The 25,319-nt window shown below is 47.8% G+C and overlaps 1 protein-coding gene across 1 annotated transcript in view; it reads right to left on the bottom strand.

Annotated features, from left to right (window-relative positions):
- Positions 1–505: 505 nt before the first annotated feature.
- Positions 506–25,319, bottom strand: part of LOC147669879 (uncharacterized) — a 609,201-nt gene continuing 584,387 nt past the window's right edge. Inside the window, exons 6-7 of the mRNA XM_086948178.1 lie at positions 11,716–11,738; positions 506–824 (exon numbers count right to left, since the gene is read on the bottom strand). Coding sequence (XP_086804304.1) covers positions 761–824; positions 11,716–11,738 — 87 coding nt within the window. The 3' untranslated portion in view covers positions 506–760. The remainder of the gene's footprint in view (positions 825–11,715; positions 11,739–25,319) is intronic.

Here is a 25,319-nt window from a genome sequence, read left to right as displayed (position 1 = left end):
CTGGTCCCGGGCCGTCCTCTGCTCCCAGGTCTGCCGCCTCTAACCAGTGAGCCACACGGAAGCTTGTACGTCTGCTTCTCATGGACATGTGCACAGTGAGAGAAGCTTGCACCACTTTTGAAAATGGAGGGCCTGTTCTGAGAGAGGGAAGCTTGCACTTCCATGTATGTATACCTGGTCTGAGTGTGGAAAATGTGCACTTTCTGAATGTGTTAGACCCGTTCTGAACGACAGACACTTGCACTTCTGAATCTTCAGAGTCATGGAAGCTTGCACCTAGGCCAAAAAAACACTACAACACACACAGTATTGGTATACATTAAACAGCACACTCTACAAAACTGCAAACACAGTACTATACTGTCCTAGATAGCACACTACACCAGACTGCATACCGTGCACATAGTGTAAAACACCCACTGTTCTAGAAAGAGCATCAGACATCACACTGCACTAAACACTACACTATACTAGAGATTACACTGCAAACTACAGTACAAGGAGTAAAGTAGGACTGCTTTTAATTAAAAGTTCACACTATGCAGCCTCTCCCCGTGAGAGGCCTGCACTGCAGCTTATACAGGCTCCAGGGAGAGACACACTTTAGCGTCATTGTGTCCATGATCAAGCTCCCCCTGAAGGGACCCCTCTGGATTGTTAGTCATTTTCATGGCTCCTGTCCTGGGCATTGCCAGAAGTTCTTGACTTAGAAGGGGTCTTATCACAGATCTGAGGGTGGGGGTGAAGGGGACCTGTCAGCTCAAGTCCATTTATCTTGATATTTCGTGAAATATTGTGGATCCTGAAACGTCACCTCCTCACACCTGAAGGGACACAAATCATGCTAGTGTTAATTAACACTCAGAGGCAAAGGGATATGAAAAGGAATAGCACAAACACCCTAGAATTAGAAATAAAATACTGTAATCACAGGAGCGCCTGTAGGACAGCACTTGGAGTGTCTTTCTACACTCCCACGCACTCACACACACACACTCACAACACCCGTACCTCTAGGGGGCCTCCGAAAGTGTCACACACTCTGCCTTCCACTCTGAACGCTCCTCTGCTTCAAACCTTGCAGCGATTCGCACCTGATAATACAAGCTTCAGGATCTCAGAGGAAACAGTGAAAAACTCAGCTACCAACACATGAACACTCTCTCTCCATCTCTGTTTCTATCTATTTATCTGATTATCTGTGTCACTCTCTCTCCCTTTGTCACACCCCTTTGCGTTTCTCTCTCTTGCTGCCTCTATGAGTGTCTCTTCCTAACTCCCTCTCTTTCAGAAAGCTCCAGGGATCTCAAAGGAAACTGTGAACATTCCTTGTTACTGCAAACACTCACTCACTCTATATGCCACACTCTACTTTGTTTCACTCTCTCTCTCATTCCCCTACTTTGTCTCTCTCTGTGACTCTAACAACACTAAGATCATTGTGAACAATTGCTGTTACTACACTCACACTCTCTTTCTATCTCTGTCTCGCTCTCTCTGCTCCTCGTTGCTTCACTGTTTAACCAAATAACACTTGTCACCACACACTCATGCACGCACATGCACACACACATACACAAATACACACACTCTTTTTTTCTCACTCCCACTCTGTCTCTTTCTATCAAAGTTCTTGAGATCTCAAAAGCAGCTGTGAATAATCACACACACTCTCTCTCACTCCCTCTTTCACTCTCCATATATGCCTTCTGATCTTGTACTCGATCTCACAATCTCCTGTGTCTGTCTCTCTCTTTTTTCTGTGTCACTGTATATTTCTTGCTTTTCTCTCTCCCTCTTATATGTCTTGCTGTTAGAAATGGGGATATCTAGTTGGCAGCGGCTGATGCCGAGGTCCAAATAGGGATCCTTCTTCCTAAGTCAGAGTAAGGGGGCTACACCCTTTGATAGCCCCTGCTCAACCCTGTGGTAAAGTAGCATGAGCAGACAGGCCTATCTCAGAGGCAGTGTGTGAAGCATTTAGGAGCAAACATAATAACGCAGGAAAGACGCTACAAACGGACACCAAATGTAGGTATAGAAAAATAGTTTTCTTTATATAAGCTTAACACAAGGCTCAAGGAGTAAGAATGGGTGGCCATTCCTTCTGTTTTTTGGTGGCCAAAGACTGGAATTAACTTTCCCTGTGTCTCCGGCTAGAGTCCTCTGAGACAATCTTTTGGAAAAAACTCAAGACCAGGCTCTTTTCGTGTTTAAGCCTTCCAGTCTAATTCTAATTCTGTATCCCTACTCTGCCTGGACTGGGCCTATTTTGCCGCTGCGCAGGGATACACTAGCTAGTGTAGCCATGCGCTTTACAAACTTGTTTATTATTAAACAGGATCAAGAAGCCACAATGCACATAAATACAGATTCACTTAAAAATCAATAAAAGCACTCAAAAGTGTGTGGAACGAACTTAGTTCGAGGCCGGGGTCTCCGCGACCCAGGGATGCACAATGTACCTGAGGTTTAAAGGGGCACGACACGCAGCTTCACAAGGAAGCCACGATGATGACATGCGGACTCACAGCGGCCACAGCTCCTCGCTGTAGCGGTCCGCAGCCTGCCCTCACGATAATCCTGGGACGGGACTTAAAGGTGGGCACCCGGCAGCACACGCAGGTGATAACAAGATCCTCGAAGGGGTGACTAGGGCTGGCCCTCAGCGGTACAGCTCCTCAGCTGCAGCGGCCCACATTAGCGATAGCGATGATTCTCATAGGACAGCAAATGCAGGCACTCAGCGGGCAGCTCCTCAGCTGCAGCGGCCCACAATAGCGATCAAGATGACTTTGGTAACACAGGCAAATGTGGACTCTCGGATGCAACAGCTCCTCAGCAGTGGCGGCCCACAATAGCGATAACGATAATTTTGCTAACACAGGCAAATGGGGGCTCTCGACGGTAACTGCTCCTCAGCTGCGGCGGCCCACAATAGCGATAAAGATGACTTGGGTAACACAGGCAAATGCGGGTTCTCAGCGGCAACAGTTCCTCAGCTGCAGCGGCCCACAATAGCGATCACGATGACTTTGGTAACAGAGGCAAATGCGGGCTCTCAGCAGCAACAGCTCCGCAGTTGCGGCAGCCCACAATAGCGATGCAATGACTTTCAGCCCGCGTTCCCCACAGTAGAACCAGAGGCTCTGGAATTCTCGACAAAGGGCTCACCTGCGAGTAGAATCCGTCTCAAATAGGAATCCAGACGGCTGATGGGTGAAGTCTAATGTCCCTGAGACTTCAGCAGGAGGCAAAATCAAATCAGGCCCTTGGGTACTTGCTTCAGCAAGATGGATGAAAGTTTCAGAGTCCTTTCCCTCTAGTTACATGGACAGAGGTATGTCTTGACATCCAGAAGTAACACACCCTGTAGGGGTTTCAGCACAGATCTTTATACCTCAAAAGTCTTTGTTCTCCAAAAAGTCACAAGTCACTGAACCCAGCCAGAACCAGTTTGGTGTTGTCCTGGAGCACTTTATTTATGAGGCTGCATCCTGCCTTTCAGGAAGAGGGGGTCTGCCATCAGAAGCCCAGTGGGAGGTGGAGCCATCATTCACCTTGCCAGGCATAGCTCTGCTCAGATCAAAGGGTCACCCCTCCCCATACTCCAACTGCAGATCTCTCTATTCAATCCAGGTCAGCCTCAGCCTGCCCTGACCTTTCAAAACCAGACAGCCAATACACATAACAGCAGAGCCCACGGGAAGGCTTAGGCAAGAAAATACCTATTTCCCAAAAGTGGTAGTTTTAAACACAGAATATAAAAATAACCGTCACTAAAAGATGCACTTTAATATTTGGGGCTCAGGCATACTAAATTTGACTTTCCTATCATGTTCCTTGGGTCAATTAGGATTATACCAATTCATACAGTCAATTTACAATAAATTTTAGATTTGGGGGTCTCTAGTTGGCAGAGGTAGGTATCTTTGACCAAATAGGGACCCTCGCATATAGACAGGGTAAGGGGGTACACGCCTCAAATAACCCTTGCTCACCCTCTTTGTAGCATGGCACGAGCAGGCAGGCTTATCTCCGAGGCAGTGTGTAAAGCATTTGTGAACACATACAGTAACCTAGTGACAAACTACAGATGGACACCACACAAGTTGTAGTATAAAAATAAGTATTTTTATATAGACTTAACACAAGACCACAGACAACAAAAATCCACAAAATTGTACTTTAAAAATGGTAGAAATAGCTCTTTAGATAGTAAATGCAATACTTTAAGTTCAATGTACCTTTGGATGTGTAACGCTATATACCGAAAGTGTTGCAGGGAAGGTGATGCGTTGGTACCTTACACGCAAGAACGGTGATGCGTTGGGAATGTGTTGGTTCTTCTCGGCGTGGGGAGGTGATGCATCAGTTTCTTACTGCGCTTCCGTGGCGATGCGACCAGCAGTGCTGTAATGCGATGAAGATCCGATGCAATGTAACAAAAATGACGTCTTCTCCTTGATGCGACACGATTGCGGCCCGCCCGATGGCCGCGCGGTGACTCAGCGATTCTTCTGAGCCGGGACAGGCCCTGCGACACGCTTCTCCGGTGATGCAACGGTGTCTGATGCGATGCAGACACTCTTCTCCGGTAATGCGAGACGATTCGGTGATGCGAAGCGACTGCAACAGCTTTGACACCTTTCTTCAGTGATAAGACAACAGCGGCGACACGGTTCTCCGATGATGCGATGGCGTCTGATGCGACATCGACACTCTTATACAGCGATGCGAGGCACTTCTGCGAGGCGCTTCGGCTAGGCAAAGCGGTGACACCCTCTCCAGTGATGCAACAACAGCGTCTGTGGCAGCGACACGCTTCTTCTCCGGGAGTCGCGCTTCCAGCCCCTTGCGACAGACAGTCCCTCAGAAAGCCCAACACAACTGCAGGCACTTCCAAAGAACTTTTGGGGAGCTGGGGGTTGAAGTCTGTTGTCCCTGAGACTTCAGCAGGAGGCAAGCTCTTTCTCAAGCCATTGGAGATCATTCACAAGTTGATGAAAGTACAAACAAAGTCTCCTTTCTTTGGCAGTCAGGCAACCACTGCAGGCCAATCCCCGAAGCATCACTTCAGCTTAGGGATAGTCTCTCCTCAGTCTTTCTGGTTCCTCTACTCGGCAAATGTTTCTTCTTGTTTCCCAAAAGTGATCTAAAGTTCTGGGGTCTGGGTCCCCCCTTTTATACACCTATTCTCTTTGTTCTCTGAAGGCAGAGAGTATCTGTACCTGTTCCATACCAATTCTGGTCAGTCCTGGAGCACTTTATTGACAAGACTCCTGCTTTCCTTTGACAGTGTGGGCCTAGGATATCAGATGCACCACAGGAGGTGGAGCCAGCATTGTGGAAGGCAGGCACAGCCCTATTCAGGTCCCAGGCGCAACTCTTCCCACCACTCTACATGCAGATGGGTCTATTCAGCCCTGTGCTAAATCACTCTGTCTCCTGGAATCCCCCAGCCCCTGTCACTCAAACTCCAGACAAGGAATACACAACCTAGCAGAGGCAGGCTTGGATAAATAGGCAAGAAAATACCTACTTTCTAAAAGTGGTATTTTCAAACACAGAATGTTAAAACCAACTTCACTAAAAGATGTATTTTATTATTCTGAGTTCAGGCATACTAAACTCAAATTTCTACCTAGTTCCATCAGTCAGTTAGGATTATAAGATGTTCTAATCAAAGTGCCCATTCCGGCCTATGGGGAACAGGTAACCTTGCAATAGTGAAAAAACAAAAATGGCTGTAATTCACTATCAGGACATGCCACACACATCAGGGCATGTCCTACCTTTTACCTTCAATGCACCCTGACCTTGGGCCTACCATAGGGGAGACTAATATGCAGAAAAGAGAAGGTTTAGGGACTGGCAAGTGGGTGCACTTGCCCAGTCAACATGGCAGTACCAGACTGCACACAGGCTCTGCAATGGCAGACCTGAGACACACGTTTACAGGCTGCTTCTGTGGGTGGCACAACCAGTGCTGCAAGCCCACCAGCAGCATTTGATCTACAAGCCCTGGGCACACTCAGTGCACTGTACTAGGGTCTGACAAGTAAACCAAACCAGCCAATCATGGAATCACAAATCCACACATCAAGTTACCATATGGAGAGCATATGCACTTTAGCACTGATCAGCAGTGGTAAAGTTCCCAGAGTCATAAAACAGCCAACAGGTCAGAAAAAATACAGGAGGAAGGCAAAAAGTTCAGGGATGATCCTGCAAAAAAGGCCAAGTCCACCACTAAACCATATACACCCTATATTCGCTCCTGGGCAGCTCCAAAAGTGAAATGCTGCCACTAGCAAGCAGGTGCTTTTCTCTCCAATTCCTGCACGTGTCTCTATCGGTCTCCTCTTCTCGACCTCCCTCTGCATTTCTCCTCCCTTCCCACTCCCTTCCTGGTGAATCGCCTTGGTCTCTTCTTCTACCTCTTTCTTCTTCCACCTTCTCTCTATTTCTCAAAATGTTAGTCTCTATCCCTCCCCATCCTTGTTTACTTAAGTGAGGGTTCTAGAATACTTTCATAGGTTTGAGGATTTATTTGATGCTAACTCCAGAGGGTGCTGTAGGCTGAAGGGAAGTCACTGAATGGCAAAAAAAGGGTACTTTCCACAAAAAGCAGATTTGAGGAACAGGGTTGGGTTCATGAGGACTTGGAGGAGCCCTTTGAAGACTGGAGCGATATTACTAAAGAATGAGTAAAAATAAAAGTATTTTGAGGAATTAATATCCAGAATAATGGAACTAAATCTAACAAGTGGAACAGAAGGGAAAGCATAAAGTGTATTTTTTTGTAGAATGACCAGTGGATTTATTTATACCCATATTTTGGACAATACATGCCATTGTGGCTCAGACAAAGGTACAAGCCCATTTCTGTGCTTAGTGTCTAGTGCACTCACAACATCTTAATTCAACTGCGACTTTCACTAGCCCAGGGCAAAATCTATGAGTGCCGTTCCTTCATGTGCATCTTTATGCCAATCAATCAATCAATCAATCAATCATTGACACTTATAAAGCGCGCTACATACCCGTAGGGTCTCAAGGCGCTGGGGGGGGGTGGGGGGTTCCGCTACTGCTCGAACAGCCAGGTCTTCAGCTTCTTCCTGAAGGAGAGGTGGTCTTGGGTCAGGCGCAGGTCGGTCGGGAGGGAGTTCCAGGTCTTGGCGGCCAGGTAGGAGAAGGACCTTCCTCCTGTAGTCGCTCTTCGGATGCGGGGGACGGCGGCGAGGGCGTGGTTGGCTGATCGGAGGTGGCGTTTGGGAGCGTAGAAGTTGACTCGGCTGTTGAGGTAGCTCGGGCCTTGGTCGTGTAGGGCTTTGTGTGCGTGGGTGAGGAGGCGGAAGGTGATTCTTTTGTTGACGGGGAGCCAGTGAAGGTCTCTCAGATGTCCGGAGATGTGACTGGTTCGTGGGATGTCGAGGATGAGTCTGGCTGAGGCGTTCTGGATCCGCTGGAGTCTCTTCTGGAGCTTGGCGGTGGTACCGGCGTAGAGGGCGTTGCCGTAGTCCAGTCGGCTGGTGACGAGGGCCTGGGTGACGGTCTTCCTGGTCTCGGTGGGGATCCACCAGAAGATCTTCCGTAGCATGCGTAGGATGTTGAAGCACGCCGAGGAGACGTTGTTGACTTGCCTGGTCATGGAGAGGGAGGAGTCCAGGATGACGCCCAGGTTTCGTGCATGGTCTGTCGGTTTGGGTGCGGTGCCCAGGGCGGGAGGCCACCAGGAGTCGTCCCAGGCGGAGGGTGAGGAGCCCAGGATGAGGACCTCCATCTTGTCCGAGTTCAGTTTCAGGCGGCTGGTCGTCATCCACTCGGCTACCTCTTTCATCCCTTCGTGCAGGTTGGCTCTGGCGGCGGCGGGGTCGTTGGTCAGGGAGAGGATCAGCTGGGTGTCGTCGGCGTAGGAGATTATGCTGAGGTTGTGTTTGCATACGATGGCCGCGAGGGGGCTCATGTAGACGTTGAAGAGGGTGGGGCTCAGAGATGATCCTTGGGGGACGCCGCAGATGACTTCGGAGGCCTCTGACTTGTACGGTGGTAGGCGGACTCTCTGTGTTCTTCCGTCGAGGAAGGAGATGATCCATTCCAGCGCCTTGTCCTGGATGCCGATGTTGCTGAGGTGCCGTACTAGGGTGCGATGGCAGACCGTGTCGAATGCCGCGGAGAGGTCTAGGAGGATGAGGGCCGCTGTTTCTCCATTGTCCATCAGGGCTCGGATGTCATCGGTGGCGGCGATGAGGGCGGTCTCGGTGCTGTGGTTGGCTCGGAAGCCGGACTGTGAGGGGTTGAGGGATCCGTTCGTCTCGAGGAAGGCGGCCATCTGCTTGTTGACGGTCTTCTCGATGACTTTGGCTGGAAACGGGAGGAGCGAGATGGGGCGGTAATTCTTGAGTTCGGTGGGGTCCGCTGTGGGTTTCTTGAGAAGAGCGCTGAGTTCGGCGTGCTTCCAGCTCTCGGGGAAGGTGGCGGTGTCGAAGGATTGTTGATGATGTCTCGCAGGTGGGGTGCGATGACAGCGTCGGCCTTGTTGAAGACGTGGTGAGGGCAGGGGTCGGTCGGTGATCCGGAGTGGATGGAGTTCATCGTGCGGATGGTGTCTTCGGTGCTGATCGGGGTCCAGGCGTGGAGGGTGGTGGTGGGGGGTGGTTGTTCGGTCATGGTGTGCGTTGGTTGGTTGTTGAAGCTGTTGTGTATGTCCGCGATCTTGTTGTGGAAGTATGAAGCGAGGGAGTTGCAGAGGTCTTGCGATGGGGTGATGTCGTTGTTTCCTGCGCTGGGGTTGGAAAGCTCTTTCACGATGTTGAAGAGTTCCTTGCAGTTGTGTGCGTTGTTGTCCAACCGGTCCTTGAAAGCTGTTTTCTTGGCGGCGCGGATCAGCTGGTGGTGTTTCCGGGTGGCAAGTTTGAAGGAGGTCCTGTTGTCCGGTGTCGGTTCCCTTCTCCAGACTCTCGAGGGCTCGGCAGTTCTTCTTGGAGCTCTTGAGTTCGTCGGTGAACCATGGGGCCTTCTTGCTGCCGGGTATGCTAGGCGGGGTCCTCAGTGGGGCGAGTTCGTCCGCGCAGTTGTTGATCCACTTCGTGAGGTTGTCTGCGGCCTGGCTGGGGTTCGCTGAGCTGGCAGGAGGGTGCTGGCTCAGGGAGGTGGCGAGCTGGTCTGCTGTGATCTTGTTCCAGCTTCTGCGGGCGGCCTGTTTCTGGTGGTGGTGGGTCGTCGTTCTCTTGAAGGTGAAGTGGACGCAGCTGTGGTCCGTCCATTGAAGCTCTGTGGCGTGGCTGAAGTTGATGTCTGTGCTGGAAGAGAAGACTGCGTCGAGTGTGTGTCCGGCGAGGTGGGTGGGGGTGGACACCAGTTGCTTGAGTCCCAGGTTGGCGAGGTTGTCGAGCAGGGTGCTGGTGTTGCGGTCGTTGTTGTTCTCCAGATGGAAGTTGAGGTCTCCCAGGAGGATGTAGTCGGCGGAGGGGAGGGCATGCGGGCTGACGAAGTCGGCGATGTCCTCGCTGAATTGCGTGCGTGGTCCAGGGGGTCGGTAGATCAGGGTGCCTCTGAGGGTGGTGTTCGGGTTGGTGTGGATCTGGAAATGCAGGTGTTCGGCGCTGGTCAGGGTGTTGTCGGTGCTGGTCGTGAGACGGATGGTGCTCCTGTGGATGATGGCGATGCCTCCTCCCATCTGGTTGGCGTTTCGGTCCCTCCGGACGATCTTGTAGCCCTCTGGGATAGCGATGGCGATGTCGGGAGCTGAAGAGGCGTTCATCCAGGTCTCCGTGAGGAAGGCAACGTCAGGGGCTGTGGCGTCTAGGAGGTTCCAGAGTTCGATGGCGTGTCTGTGGACGGAGCGGGTGTTGAGCAGGATGCACTTGAGGTGGGTGCTGCTGGTGTTCGACTTGGCGGGTGCTGGTGCGAGGCTGGTCCGGATGCAGGAGAACTTGCAGGCGTGGCAGCTGAAAGGTCCGTGGGTACCTCGTGGAGCGGCTAGGTGGCATTCTGGGAGTCGGCCGGTGTTGAGAGCGGTGAGGGTGGCGGCGGAGTACGTCAGGCGGGTCGGTCGGGGTCCTCGTGGGCCAGAGGTCCTGGCACTGGGCGCGGTCCAGGCGCGGACGGGCGTAGACGGGCTTACCTTTGGCGCGCCTTCGGCGCACAAACGGTGCGCCCGCTGCGCGTTCGCCATTTAAGGCGAAGTGCGCGGGTGGGCGGAGCAGCTGGGAGGCGGGAGCGGGGAGGGTTACAGAAGAGAAAAAAGGGGCGGGGACAAGCGGCGGTGGCGGGAAAGGAGGGCAGAGGGCGGCGAGGTAGGCGGACAACAAGGAAGGAAAGTCAAATCACGGGTCAAAAGAAATTAGGCAATACAGGCACAAAAATTCGACAAAACAAGGGAAAAAAAAGAAGTTAAACACAGCAGGCACAAATATTTGACAAAACACGGCAAAAACACGGCAAAAACAATCCCCGTAGCAGCGGCAGCCGGCAACCGGCAAAACGAGGCAGCAGCGAGGTAGAGGGCAGGCAGGGGCACACGCAGCAGCTGGTGGCCGTGCGGCGCGGGGGTGTCCCACAAGTGGGAATGATATCAGCATAATCCATGCCTATTTTAAGTTGTGTCTTTTATTTTCAAAAACTGCTGCACTCCAAACACTTCTCGTTTTCATAAACTATTTTCTTTTGAAGCCCTCAGCTGGGCTGAAACCGATGGATTGATGTGCAGTGTGTTACGCATATCAGGTTGAAAAGAGTAGAGGTTTGCTTTAAAATGTAATAACTGCTCTAAAGCTTTTCCCTTGGGAAAGCCCTAGTGTTAATCACAAGTGGGTGAGACGGGTTTCGGCACAGCCTTCTGAACATAAAGTATTTGTGCGAAATGCACCATTCTGTATAAACCTCTGAATGTGAAATATTAAGCCTGAATAACAAATGTATTATAATATTGTAACTTAGCAACCACATCACTTTGCCTCAGTTTGAACAAATGGAGCATGTGTTTCTCTACTATACCTGTCATCATCTCAGAATTAGTGCTTTCATTTAGCTGCTAAATGCCCAGAAAAGTTTGTAAATTGTTCCCACTCGTTTCTATTGGTACTTTAACTCAGGGTAATGGGGCCACTTGCAGTCAGATAGGCACCAGCAATACATTATGTATGTTCCTTAAACTAGGACATTAAACTAGGGATGCAGCCATCTACGGCCCTACACAGGCTCCTTACTAAAAGATGAGATAGAATGTGTGGGTTTTAGACATTTCCAAAGATGTTTTAAAGCATTAGCGGGACATTTGAGGATGAGCAGTGGAGCCGGAAAGTACTGAAGGAGGTTTTGAGTTCTCTGTGACTGTGGAAAACTTGAGGTCGTTTCTGTGGACAGAGGGGCTTTTCCTGGACACAAGAGAGTTTCCCTGGAGTAAGGGGGTATTTTCATAAGACTAGGAGTTTGTGGAGTCTCAAAGTATTTTTTTGAAAACTCAATTAATGTTTCTTAGAATTAAAAGGAGTTTTTAAAGACTGTGGATGTTTTGAGAAGAAGCCAGGTGGCCTCAACACTGTTTGTAAGGTAGGAGAGTAGGTATGAGGTGATCTACATATCATAATTGTGTGAGGTTGCATTGCTCTGGCAGCAGAGTGGGTTTGTGTGAGCTCAGGACTGACATTTCCACACTGTAGCCAGACCTGCTCCTTACACACTGATAGGAGGACAATAAACCAACCTTACCTGTTCAGGGTGCTTCTGACATCCTGCAGAACAAAAAAAAGACATCAGTTTCCACAGCCAATTTTAAATTCTCGCAGACGTTTAGGTATTAGTTGTGCAATTCAGGTTAATGCAAGGATCTCATCTAAGGAGACACAAGGGGCCGGCCTCACAACTCAACACACACAGTCTGTGATATTCTGAATAGGGTCTCATGACACAGCACAGTTTGTGATATCGCAAATTGCCCCTCAAGACAGCAGAGCTTTTAAATTCTGAGTGAGGGCAGATGGAGTACAGTCTGATATATTCTGAATGCGTCATGTATTATAGTCTAGAGTTCCTGAGATCAGTTGACATATCCTGCTAAAACTCCTGCATCACTAGAAATATTTGCTGACAAACCAGAGAAACATCTAGTATCCATGCTCAAAATACACCACACCAAAATACTTATAACCCTTTTATACAGAAGTAAATGTACACCTGTAAATAAACAAGGATTTTGGATAAAGCAAAGGATAAGACCTTTAAGCCTCTTGTTTCTGTTAGAAAACGTCTATCCATACAAGCTGCAAAACGAGAACTGGGTACAACCCGTACTCAGGAAAATGCACCACTGTCTCCTAAACCAGGGTGTTTTTGTTGGAAACAGGAGGCTCTTAATACTCTGATGAGAATTGGTGACACTTGAACTGGAACAGCCTCAGTCATTAAATTATTTTCTATGTAAAAAATTGGACTTCGTTCTGAATTGTTTCAGTTTGAACAACAAATTATGAAGTGAATACATTTACATAATTCGGGTCGGAAAATCTTTAGGGGAGAACTTGGAATAATCTCCCAAAGTACTCTTGTGGGCATGTCCTTTACTTTTCTAACAGTCTTGATCCTAACGATTCAATTGAATCTAATTGCAGAAAGTTTAATGAAGAGATTACAGCAACCTTTGATAAAATACTCCCCTTATTAAGTTAAAACCCTGTAACCATCTATCTGCCCCATGGTATAATGAGTCATTAAAAGCAACAAAACTAGAATGCAGACAATTAGAAAGGAAATCCCGTCGGTCTTACATGGAAGAAGACAAACAACATTAAATAAGTATAAAAAGAAGATACGCACAGCAAAAGCTGGCTTTAACGCCATTTAAACTGCCCTTAATAGCACAAAGAAGGCTTTGAGATCTTCCGGGGCTCATCTAATCTGCAGTGCTTAAAACATGATATTATTCCTACGCAGCAGCCGTGTGATGATCTTGAGGTCTTCTTTGAAAAAGCCAACAAGATCTTAAAGGACATTGGTAATTCTTCTGAGGTGGAAGGTGCACCTTCCAGTGATAGCACCACCATGACTCTTGCTTCTTACTGTAATGGAGATGCTTTAGAAATTTCGAGGCTTGGGAGTGGTGAGGGCACCCATTGGAGGATTGAATTCTTTAAGCCAATTACAGAGGAAATCTTGTTAACAATTGCTTTGTCCACAATGTCTGAACTCTCCATTAGACCCTCTTCCTTCTAAACAGCGTAAAAAATGGATGGATGAGTTGGTGCCGCCACTAACATTACTATGTAATCAATCACTAAAAGACTAGTACCTCGCAGCCAGGAGAAGGCTGTGGTTCTGCCTCTGATGAAGAAGCCATCACAAAACCCAGTGGTTTAAAATAATTGTAGGCCAATTTCTCACCTTCCTTTCCTGGTGAAAATTCTGGAGCGTCATGTGAGTAAGATCTTGACTTCCTTCTTAGAGTCTTACCTCTTGTAGAGGAGGAACAGTTCAGCTTTAGACCGGGCCATGGTACAGAGACCGCACAGTTTGAGATCCATATTAGAGCAGAAAGTGGTCAATCTACAGTTCTTGCCCATTTCGATTTGTCGTCCACTTTCGATACGGCCAACCACCACACCCCTGCTGACAAGGCTGGCGGACTTGGTGTTGGTGGGACCGTATGGAAGTGGATAAAATCCTATTTGCAAGATCACTGTCATGTGGTGTCGCTATTCCCTTATCAATCAGTTTTGAGACATATGAAACAGGGGGGGGGTTTAGCACTGGGCCTGGTGCTGTTTAACATTTATATGCAGCTTTTAATTTCTCTGATAAAGACTCACTAAATTTCTGTGGTTAATTATGCAGATGATAAGCAGCTGATTCTGTCTTTCAATAATAATCCGCTAGATGCTGTAAAATCTTTCCAGGCCTGTTTAATAGATGTTGTACATGGGATGAGTACAAACTCCCTTAAACTAAACAGGAACAAGACCAAATTTTATGCTGCTCGGCAAACAAGATTTCGATGCCACTATCAATGAATTTCTGGCCCCTCCCGATAGAGACAGAGTTATGCTTCTCTGATCAACCAGTCAACCAGGACGAAATCACCACTCTCATCAATACACTAACGGACGACATAACTGGAATAATAAAGAAAATGCGCTCGGGTGGCGCCCCCGGACCCAACGGAATTCCGACCCAAGTTTTTAAAGCTTCTGCTGGAAAATGGGCCCGGATACTGACACCCCTCTTCGAGGTCGGAATACTGGGCGGCCCCATTCCGGCGTCTTGGCAAGGATCGCTTCTTGTCCCCTTTCATAAGAAAGGATCGCGTTCCAACCCCGATAACTATCGGATGATAGCTCTCTTAGACGTGGACGGGAAGGCATATGCCAGCACTCTTCTAACTGCACTTACTACGTGGGCGGAAACCAATAACCTAGTTCCCTTCACTCAAACCGGTTTCCAAAGAGGATGCCACATTGAAGACAACTTGATATGCATTGCTCATTTGATGGAATCCACCTTAGCCGTAAAAGGTAAAACCTTACACCTTGGTTTTATCGATTTCCGAAAAGCCTTTGATAGTGTAAGTCGTCCAAAATTATGGGAAAAACTTGCAAGATGGGGCATTCCACAGTCGTTACTTAAAGCATTAATCGCTTTACATACTTACATACTGACAACTGGGTCAAAGTGCGAGTTACATCGAGTTGGTCGACCTCCAATAAAATCTATACCACCAGAGGTTTAAAGCAAGGGTGTACCCTTGCACCAATGCTTTTCAATCTGTACCTCGCGGAGCTTCCCGAATGGTTGTCACACACTCGTGCTTTCCCTCCAGGAATAGAGTTAAGAAAGATCCAAACTCTTCAATATGCAGACAACACCATCCTGTTAGACCAAACCCAGGTTGGTCTCCAGAGATTGTTCGACTCCCTCGCCCAGTACTGCAATACGAACATGCTTGAGATAAACGTGACAAAAACCAAAGCAATGATAATATCTCCTGGTAAAACCAAAAAGACCATGTGGTTCATCGAAGGGAAAAGATTGGAAACCGTCACTGCCTACAAGTATTTGGGGGTGTGGATCGACCACAAAGGGAGACCCTCTGTGCATACAACCGAAATGCAGGCAGTTGCCCGTAGTCTGGAAGGGGCCTTTATAAGAACGAAAAGTGCTCTGCACTCTCAAAACCTAGTACCATTAATAAAACTGATTGCCGCAACATTACTCCCCACTATCTCCTTTGGTGCAATAATATTCAAGAACAAAATGAATAATTGGTTGGACAGAGCCCAATCGTCTTGCTACCGTAGGGTGTTTCGGCTGCCAAACTCAACTGCCCATGCCCAAATTCGGAAAGAATTTTCGTTGTCCTCCCAGAGGTGGATAATGAGTGCACGCTACATTAACTATTGTTTAAAAACAAAGCACGCTTGCCCCCGCTCCCTAAAGAGCTGTCTATGGTTACAAATTGTGGAAAAAATATCTGACATCATGTTTAGAATCCCTCAAAGCAAAGGACATATGGTCATCACCTTTGCCCATTGCGGCAAAAACAAAACTTCTAACCAAACAAGCAAAAATTCTATCAAGCGACCACGATGAGCAACGGGTCTCCCAGCTCTTTCATGGCCCCTGGGCCTCTAAATTATACACCCAGAAAACTCTTCCGTTATATCTGGCAGCTCCTATGAAAGTATACATAAAACTTCAATAAATGCGATTCCGCTTTGGTTTAATCCCGCTGATGGCATACAAATTTGGCCAGGGGTATAGGAAAGAGGCATCGCCTCAATGCCGCTTTTGCAAGCAGGAGGAGGAAAATTTTATCCACATACTGTGCATTTGCCAAAAACTTCGAGCCCAAAGAAACTTCTGGTTGCGTCCCATTTGGCTTCTTCTTAACGTTAGGACTTGTCAGGAAGCACTCAAAGCTTGCATGAGGGGAGACTTTCCGCAGTTGGCGGCTCGTTTTGTCAAGTTTATTTTAGAAATTAATTCTCTTAACTCGCTTTCTGACCCAGCTTGAGTTTTTTCATCTCCCATTGATATTATTGCACGTTTTTTCCATTAATTAATAATTTTTCTGTTTTTAAGTGTTCAGTGCATTTTTTCACCCTCAATACGCAACAGTCATTCTAGTGTGTGTATATTGCAATGATTTTAATTAATTAATAAAAACGTACTTACTTACTTACTACTTCTCAGAAGCAGTACACAATCTTGGAGTCACTTTTGATGATCCTCTTTCCTTGGAAAAGTATGTAAACAAGGTGACTGGAGTTTGTTTTGCACTGCTTCAAGGACTAACAAAACTGTTCCCTGCCTTACCTGATCAGGCTAAAGCAATAATTGTGTGAAGTGTCATACTCAGTAGATTAGACGACTGTAATGCTCTCCTATTAGGAGCCCCTGACTACTCGATCAAGAGACTGCATAGAGGTCAGGGGGCTGCAGCAAACCAGGTATTAAACTGGCCAGAAAGATCCTCGGCTTCCCAAAGCTCTAAGGGAACTTTATTGGCTCCTGTGGAGCAGAGGATTTTCTTCAAGGCGATGTGTATTGTGTTTCAGGCCCTTCAGGATAAGGGCCCTACCCATCTGCAGCGTAGACTTAAATGATATGCTCCGGGGAGGGCACCATGGTCTGCAACCACTAATCTTATAAAGGTACACGAGTTCCGGAGATTCGACAAGGGGGTCGTGCCTTCCCAGTGAGGGCTGCTAGATTCGGATGTTTTTATTTGGAATAGGATACCATCTGAATTGAGACCCTTGACAGATTTGCGGAAATTCAGGAAAGCCTTGAAGACCCGGCTGTTTCCTAAATAATGGAAGTCTGTGAAACTGGACTGACTTGGTTCTTTTTTCCACCCATGTATACAATTGCTGCTACAGTTCAGGCTATCAGTCTGGTCACACTGAGCTCTATAATATAAATAAATAAATGTAAGACCTCGGGCACCGGAGCTTAATAACTGTTTGGATAAACAGCACTGAACCTGATTAAAAAGCATGAAACCAAAGTATAGAGGGAGAGAAAGGGTTTGGATGAGGGTCAGGAAGAAATGTCGCTCAGCGATTACTTAATGGTTAGTGTACGTAGATAAAGTATGTTTGATGCCGACAGGTCAGGGGAACAAACCCAGCAAAAACAGCCCCTGCTAAGATAGAGAAACGTGTCTCCTACCTAACAAATGCAAAGAGTGTCCTGTGCACACGATTCTCTTAAAATCTTGTTCTCAAGTGAGAACTCATGAAAACTTGGTAAACGTTCAATATGTGATTTCAAAGTCCATTGTCATAGAGAAAGTGTATTTAATGGTACAGTCTTGATCAGTACATACAAGAGAAGATAGCCGACACGTGTTTCGTCACACCATGTTGGGGCTGTGACTCTTCAGGGCTGGGAAGGACATAATGTATGCATGAATTAGAAACGTGGAAATATAAATAGTGACTTGAGTGAGCGGAATGGAACACCTAGAACTTGGTGGAGACCCTATTTGGTGGAAAGACAAACGCAATAAGTGACTGGGAGTACATAGTCAACAAAGTCCCGAATTGTGTTGTGACAAGGTGGTTTTAAGTAAAAGTAAAAACTTCCTAATCTAGCAGACTCTAATTAGTAATGTCAAATGAAAATATGAAAGTTTAGCGTTTGCTGTATCTAAGAACAAGAACTATAGGCAGTTATTTGACATTACTATATAATGGTATTAGGGTGCTTGCACGATGTGAGCATGAGGAACATCAGAGTACATGATCAAGTTTAGTGCACATGTTTCTAAATGAAGATTTGTTAGAAACCATGTGTGTATTAACAGTGACGTTCATGTAGGAATGGTCTGGTGAGGTGCGGTACCTAAAAGAAGACAAAAGGAGAACCTAGATGCATCGAATGTAACTCAGACTCGAAAAACATGATAATTGGACATCGTAGTTAACCTGGGAGGTATCAGTTGTGGGACGCAACTAAGAGAAGACAAAATCATGTCGCCTAGCTGTGCGGTACGACCAACAGTCGAGAGAACTTTGAGAATAAGTGCCGTTTTTGGGTCACATGTAGAGGAACGCAATAGGATACTGACGTTTACTCTTGGTGACCACGGCAACATAATATGGGAACATAGTGAAAAACCACATTTAAACTGTTTTCATATTTAAGCCGAAATAACGTTTGTGCTAAGCCTTAACATGAAATAACATTCTCGAAGGTCTAGAATCACATCGGATTGAAACATACAGTCTGTAATAAACGGAGTTGAGTACACATGGAAAAGGAGCGATATGAAACGGGTGGGAAAAACACGGAAACAGCGAAAAGTTCGCATAGCGACTGCGTGACCGGAATCAAAAGACAACATGTGGGAAACAAGATATAAAAAAGAGAAAGAGGCACAGGTATGTGAAGCTCCAAGTGGATGAAAAAGAGGAGATGTCTAAAACATGGAGGAGGGAGTTTACCTGTGGATGGTAGTGGGGCATCTGGTATTATGAAGTGGAGCTGTGTCGGGAAAGGGATGGAGAAGAAATGAGTTAACTGGGTCAAGTAAGACTCGGTGCCGGTGCAGTACTAAAACAAACAAGGCAATGATCGCGGTCACTGGGAGGCTTACCACCAGAGATGGACGGATCACGGTCTGGCAGCGTCAAGGGAACTTCTGTCGATGTGATGCACGTTTCAGGGCGAGTATGTCCTGATCAGCATGCTGTGGGCGAGAGGGTGGAGGCGAGAGTCCCATTACTAGAGGTGTTAAGAACAGTTGGAGGGAGGGAGGATGGCAAATACACGGCCCCTTACCTGTAGGAGTGAGGTATCTTGCACTGGTGTGTGCAATCAGCAAGCTCATTATCCGGGTTGTGGATGATGTCGGCTTGCCTCGTAAGCGTATATGAAGAAGAGAGGTGGGCTGTGATTGGTGTTGTCCAGAGGCAGGCCGGGCAAAAGCCTGGCGTCCTGCAGACAAACACTGGAGCGTGAACTAGCAGGCTCCAGAGGAACAGAAGTGGAGAAGTGCTCGCGCACTCAGATTGTCCCGACCAGACATGTGGGGTGGAGTGTGACCCAACTAAGCTATGTGAGCGTGATGCGAAACGCATCTACGTGGAAAACCGGAAGTGTGTGGAGATTGTGGCCTAATGAAGCACAAAACGAAAAGTAGAGTAGAAAGGAAATAAAGGTGTAACCCGTTGGAGTGAAGTATGTTCAGAAAGTGGTGGTAATTCTATGTCAGGACAGGAGGCTCCGATTATGCTTAGTCTCATTTCTTTACTGACACATAGCAGCCAATCACATTACAGTAAAGAAAAAACAGAAATAGGGCAACCATAGAGTACACCCCTAGTATATAAACAGCCTCAGAGGTAACCACTTCCTCTTTCTTTGCTGCTCCGCAGCCAGTTAAGTGCTTTATCTTTACTATTGACTTGCGCATCGTTATTATTATATGCTTTGTGCTGACCTTTGCGCTTTGTTGCCGCGCGTCTGGGGCTGTGTCTCCGTTTACTCTTCGCGCGTATTGTTTACTGCCGGCGTGCAGTTATTTCGTTCATTGTCGGAGCGTGTGCCTCACCTCCGTTTTTCCTTGCACGAGCGCTTCCTAGCTGCTCGCGCGCTGTTAGTGGAGCGGGAGCAGGGGTTCCGTTGGCTTAGGAGCGCGAGCGCTCTTGCGACGGTCTTTGTGGCCAGGCGACAGTCGCGCATGCGCGCTGTCCCATTTCCGGTTGTTGGTGTTTCCTCAGCTGGTTGAGCGACGGCGTTTGACGTTTTGCCCACGGCCTGTCACTGGAATTAACCCCGTCAGACGCCGAGGTCTTTTGAGGGCTTTGGTTGTTATTTCTTCGCATAGGCTCTGCCTAGAGTGTGCTATTTGATACAGGCTTTGGCTCCCTCCACATTTTAATTGTTTTTCGAGTCAGGTTTGTTTCCTGCTTCTTCGAAGCCTGTTTTGGGGTCTCAACACTCCCCCTTGACTTGTGTTTATTGTCAACACTCCATATTATTTCAGTCGTCTTGTGGGCACTTACCTCTACTTGCTGTAGAATGGCTGAGTATTATGATGACGCTGAAGACGACTATTATTACTATGCTGATGAGGAGGAAGGCTCCTTGGAACAGGATTTGGTTGAACAGCTGGACAAAGGCGTTCAGCAATCCGTTAACAAGGCACTTGTACGTGCTATTAATCCTTTGAAGCGTCACCTCAATCTATATGCTCAACAGCAGGGCTGGTTGCCGGCTGCCAAGAAATCGGCGAAGTCGCCTGTTAACCCTCACAGATCAGATTTTCAGCGTCTGGCGAAAAGTTTAGCATCTGCGCCATCCACGACTGCAGGTCTTCAGGAGGCCGATTCGGACAATGTGTTATCCTCCGCTTCTTCAGACCATGTTTCTCCTCCACCTAAAAAACGGGTCTGTAAGGAGCATTTTGTGGACGCCCCTGAGCGTCCTCCGGTGCTTAATTTCGAGCCGGCAGACATCGTTCATCCCAACTCTTCATCATGGGGGCCTTCTCCGGCTGTAGCTGCCTACATTGAGGCACATATCCGTCAGCCTTTTGAGGCTTCGGTTCGTGCCAGGCTGCGCTCGGAATGCCCGAGGCCTGATTTGTCTGCCCATTTAGCTGAGACCCCTGAAGTTGACCCCATGATGGTCACATATTTGAAAAAATATGCCAAGGACCCAAAGAAGGGCCTGGATAGATCTTGGCGGGCCTGTCAAGATAAGATGTTGGACGTCCTTGGGCCTCTCACAAAAATTTTGGACCTAGGTTACAGGGCCCAGGAAGCTTCTGCCCTTGTGAACCCTAAGGAAATGATAGAATGGGCGCAACGGGCAATTTGCCAGTTAGGTAATGCGAATTGTGCGATATCTGCGGAACGTCGCAGGTCCATCTTATTGAAGCTTGACCCTAGACTCTCTGAATTGGCCACTTCTGAATCGGGCCCTGAGGCGGACGGCCTCCTGTTTGGCCAGCCATTCCTTAAGGAACTCACGCGCTTTGTATCAACCTTCAGTGGTATCGACAAGGCGCAGGCCTCCTTGCGGAGAGCCATGCGTCCGGTTTTTGGGAAGGCCGGACGAGGTAGGGGACGCTCGTTCGGCCGTGGTTCTGCCAGTCAGTCCCAGAGGGGCAATTCATCTCAGCACAGAGGCTCCTACGACGCAGGTTAATCCTCAAGAGCCAACTTTTATCCTTCCAGAAAGGGAAAAGGCCAGTACGGCAAAGGACGTTCCGGTGGTCATCAGGGACAGTACCAGGATTCCCACTCTACAGGTGAGGCTGATTCCTGCATGCAATGTGATGTTGGGGGGTCGCATTCAGTTTTTCCTGCAGAATTGGCGCATGCTCTCCGGCGATGCTTGGGTGCTACAAACTGTTCAAGGGTTCAGAATAGAATTCTATCACCCGATGCATCAGTCTTGTCCCCCTCCTTGTCTGAGTTTTTCTCTTCAGGATCAGGTTTGTCTTTCCGAGGAGATAGACTCTCTTCTCAAGAAAGGGGCGGTGATTCCAACCACCCGTCATCCAAAGGGGTTTGCCAGCTCTGTCTTTCTGGTCGAGAAAAAAGGAGGCGGTGCTCGCCTTGTTCTCAACCTGAAAGAATTCAACGGGGGAGTCGTCTATCGACATTTCAAGATGGAGGGAATCCATCTCTTGAGGGATCTCCTTCGAGAAAAGGATTGGATGGTCAGGCTGGACCTCAAAGATGCATATCTCTCGGTTCCGATTTACAAACCACATCGCCGTTTTCTTCAGTTTCGCTGGCAGGGAGTCTGGTACGAGTATCAGGTTCTCCCGTTCGGTCTTTCGTCGGCACCATGGTGTTTCACGAAGCTGTTACGACCAGTTGTGGAACATCTTCGGTCTCTGGGTGTCAGGTTGATTATTTATCTGGACGATATTCTCCTTATGGCGGATTGTCCACTCAAACTTATTCAACATCTGGAATTGTCCATCACTCTTTTGCAGTCTCTGGGGTTTCTGATCAATGTTCAGAAATCGGTGTTGGTCCCGTCCCAGCGTATAGATTTCCTGGGCTTTCAGATCGACTCGGTAACTTGTCAGCTTCTCTTGCCCAACCAAAAGATGCGTTATATCAAGAGAGAGTTGACATCTGTTATTTCCAGACCGACTGTGTCGTTGAGGTCATTGGCACGTGTAGTCGGTCTGCTGGCATCTTCCATCCAGGCGATTTTTCCGGGTCCCCTACATTACAGGGCAATGCAGCACCTGAAAATTCTTCATCTCCGGAAAGGCCTCGGATATTCCGATCAGATTCCTCTTACGGAGGAGGTCCGGTGGGAGATGCAGTGGTGGTTGGACCACATGGAGGCCTGGAATGGCCGAGCCCTCTTCGGTGTGTCTCCGGATCTAGTGATAGAGTCCGATGCCAGTCGGTGGGGCTGGGGTGCCCGTTGCGGCTCGGTCTCGACAGGGGGTCGTTGGTCCCCTCAGGAATTGACACTTCATATCAACTGTCTGGAACTTCTAGCGGGTTCCTTTGCGATCAAATGTTTTTCCCCTCTGCAAACCAGTTGTTGTGTCCTTCTCCGGATGGACAATGTTTCAGCGGTCCGCTATGTCAACAAACTAGGCGGGACCAGGTCCAGAATCCTGGCGGAGATTGCCAAAGATTTTTGGCACTTCTGTCTGCAGAAGAAGATCACTGTTATTGCGGAGTACCTTCCGGGATGCCACAATCAGATAGCGGACTGGCACTCCAGACATCTCCGGGATTACAGCGATTGGAGGCTGCATCCTCGGGTCTTCCGTGCTCTCCATCGGCGTTGGGGTCCTTGCCAACTAGATCTCTTTGCCTCACGCCTCAATGCGCAACTTCCGCATTTTTACAGTTGGAGGCCGGACCCTCAAGCTCTGGCCACGGATGCCTTTCTCCAGCAGTGGCCATCGACCCTCTGTTATGCCTTCCCTCCATTTCTGATGATTCCCAGGGTATTGGCCTACTCCAAGCGATTTCAGACGGATCTGATTCTGATTGCCCCTCTCTGGAGGGCTCAAGCGTGGTTTCCGGTCCTTCTAGAAATGTGTTCGGCTCCACCGTTTCTCCTTCCCCCTTTGTGGAATCTCCTGTTGGACCCTCTCGGAGATCCTCATCCCCTGATCCTCTCAGGCTCCCTCCCACTTCTCGCGTGGAGGATCTCGGGGATCGCTGGTCACTCCCAGGCCTTTCAAGCGACGCTTCCAAGCTCCTTAGTGAAGCATGGGCTCCCAATACTCACAAACGGTATAAGGGGTCTTGGAAGCGTTGGTGTGATTGGTGTTCACAACACCAAGTTGATCCCGTTTCAGCAGATATCAGCATGATTGTTAATTTCTTGGCCTCCTTAGCCACCTCTGGTCTGGCTTATTCAACTATCAACGGTTTTCGATCGGCTATTTCGGCGGGTCATGCCCACATAGATGGGAAACCCGCAGGTGAACATCCTTTTGTTTCCAGGTTACTTAAGGGAGTTCGTTTCGCGAAACCTCCCACTCCTAAGTATGTTACCTTGTGGGATGTGTCGGTTGTACTCAGATTTTTGGAGGCCTGGCCTCCCAATGCTTCCTTATCTCGCAAACAACTATCTGCAAAACTAACTATGTTGTTATGTTTGGTCTCCTGCAAGCGCGTGTCGGACGTACACGCTTTGGACCTGGCGGGTCGCAGCTTTACTCCTGAAGGAGTTTCCTTTCGTCTCTCCAGACGTACCAAATCTAATACGCCTTCTATTTCTTATCCTTCTTTTCCTTCTCACCCCAACCTCTGTGTGGTTCAATGCCTGAAGGATTATGAGGTGAGTACCGCTTCTTTGCGCTCTGACATGCAGGGTCCACTTTTTATTGCATTACAAAAGCCTTTCCGCCCTGTCTCTCCAGCTACCTTGGCGCGCTGGGTGCGGGGTCTTATGTCTGAAGCTGGAATTGATGTTTCTGTTTTTGGCGCACACTCTGCACGGGGAGCGATGGCGTCCAAAGCCTATTCCATGGGTGTTACTCTGTTTGATATAATGAAGGCTGCAGATTGGTCATCTGCTTCTGTGTTTAAGACTTTTTATTTTAAACCTATCGATAGTGTTGCTTCTGTCGTGGTGGATCAGCTTTAAACAAGCATAATCGGAGCCTCCTGTCCTGACATAGAATTAAAAATTTGCAAACATTCGTGACAAGAATTTTCAATTCTATTAAGGACTAGGAGGCGAGGATTATCCCACCCGTTGTCTATGCATGTATCGATTATATTGTTACTATGCAATACTTCAAAAATCTTTCATGATGATATGTGATGAATGCTTTGATTTTTTCTTTACCCACCCTTATTTGCTCATGATTACACAGGATGTGTATTACGGCTTTGTGTCTCTTTTCAGGCTCTGATCCCAAGTGAGGTTCCTCCGGCTCCGTCCTTGTGGAAGTTCTGCTGCGAGTTTCTACTCCTCGTTGGCCTGCTCCTGTTCCTATGGATTTTGGAAATTCCTCCGCCTCCTCCTTCGGATTTTGGTCCTTTTGGATGATGTTCTCCTTGGTTTTTTCTGATGTTACTTGGTTCTTCATATTGGATTTTGGACAAAGAAAGAGGAAGTGGTTACCTCTGAGACTGTTTATATACTAGGGGTGTACTCTATGGTTGCCCTATTTCTGTTTTTTCTTTACTGTAATGTGATTGGCTGCTATGTGTCAGTAAAGAAATGAGACTAAGCATAATCCTCGCCTCCTAGTCCTTAATAGAATTGAAAATTCTTGTCACGAATGTTTGCAAATTTTTAATTAACACGGAAAAGAAATGTTGGCAAGTGCCAAGGAAAAATTATTATAGGTACATATATACAGGATGGTGAGTTCAGAAGAGAGTCAGTAGGTAGGTAGGCTGGAGGTGTAGGCATTATCAATGATAATATATTTAGACATCGGTTAAGTGTACAATCTTAAATGATCGGCTGTTTAGTGACATTGGTATAATTATAACTGTGTGAAGTCAGCAAACCTGGTCCAAGGAAATCGCGATTTACAGTAAATAAGGAAAACATAAACGTTTAAACAAAAGTGGATTGTCAAAGGTTACAGTCATCGTGTTCAGCAACACAACATATACGACAAGAGTGTAGAAAAAAAAAGGGTAATGGCTAGTTGGTAGGTCTCATGAGCCCAGGAAATATTGCAGCACATGGTCGATATTGAGCCCCTCTCTTACAGAGTGCAAGCGCATAATCCAGGTGGCTTCCAGTCTCCTCAGCTTCAGTTCACGGTTGCCCCCTCTTGTGCTAGGGTCTGTGACATCAATGCCAAAGAACGTGAGGATCTTCTTTGGTCCTTGTGAGGGGCATGTGTTGATGTG

The sequence above is a fragment of the Lissotriton vulgaris genome, unplaced genomic scaffold (genome assembly GCF_964263255.1).
Source record: "Lissotriton vulgaris unplaced genomic scaffold, aLisVul1.2 SCAFFOLD_800, whole genome shotgun sequence".
Lineage (NCBI taxonomy): Eukaryota > Metazoa > Chordata > Amphibia > Caudata > Salamandridae > Lissotriton > Lissotriton vulgaris.
This window is presented reverse-complemented; position numbering and strand designations above follow the sequence as displayed.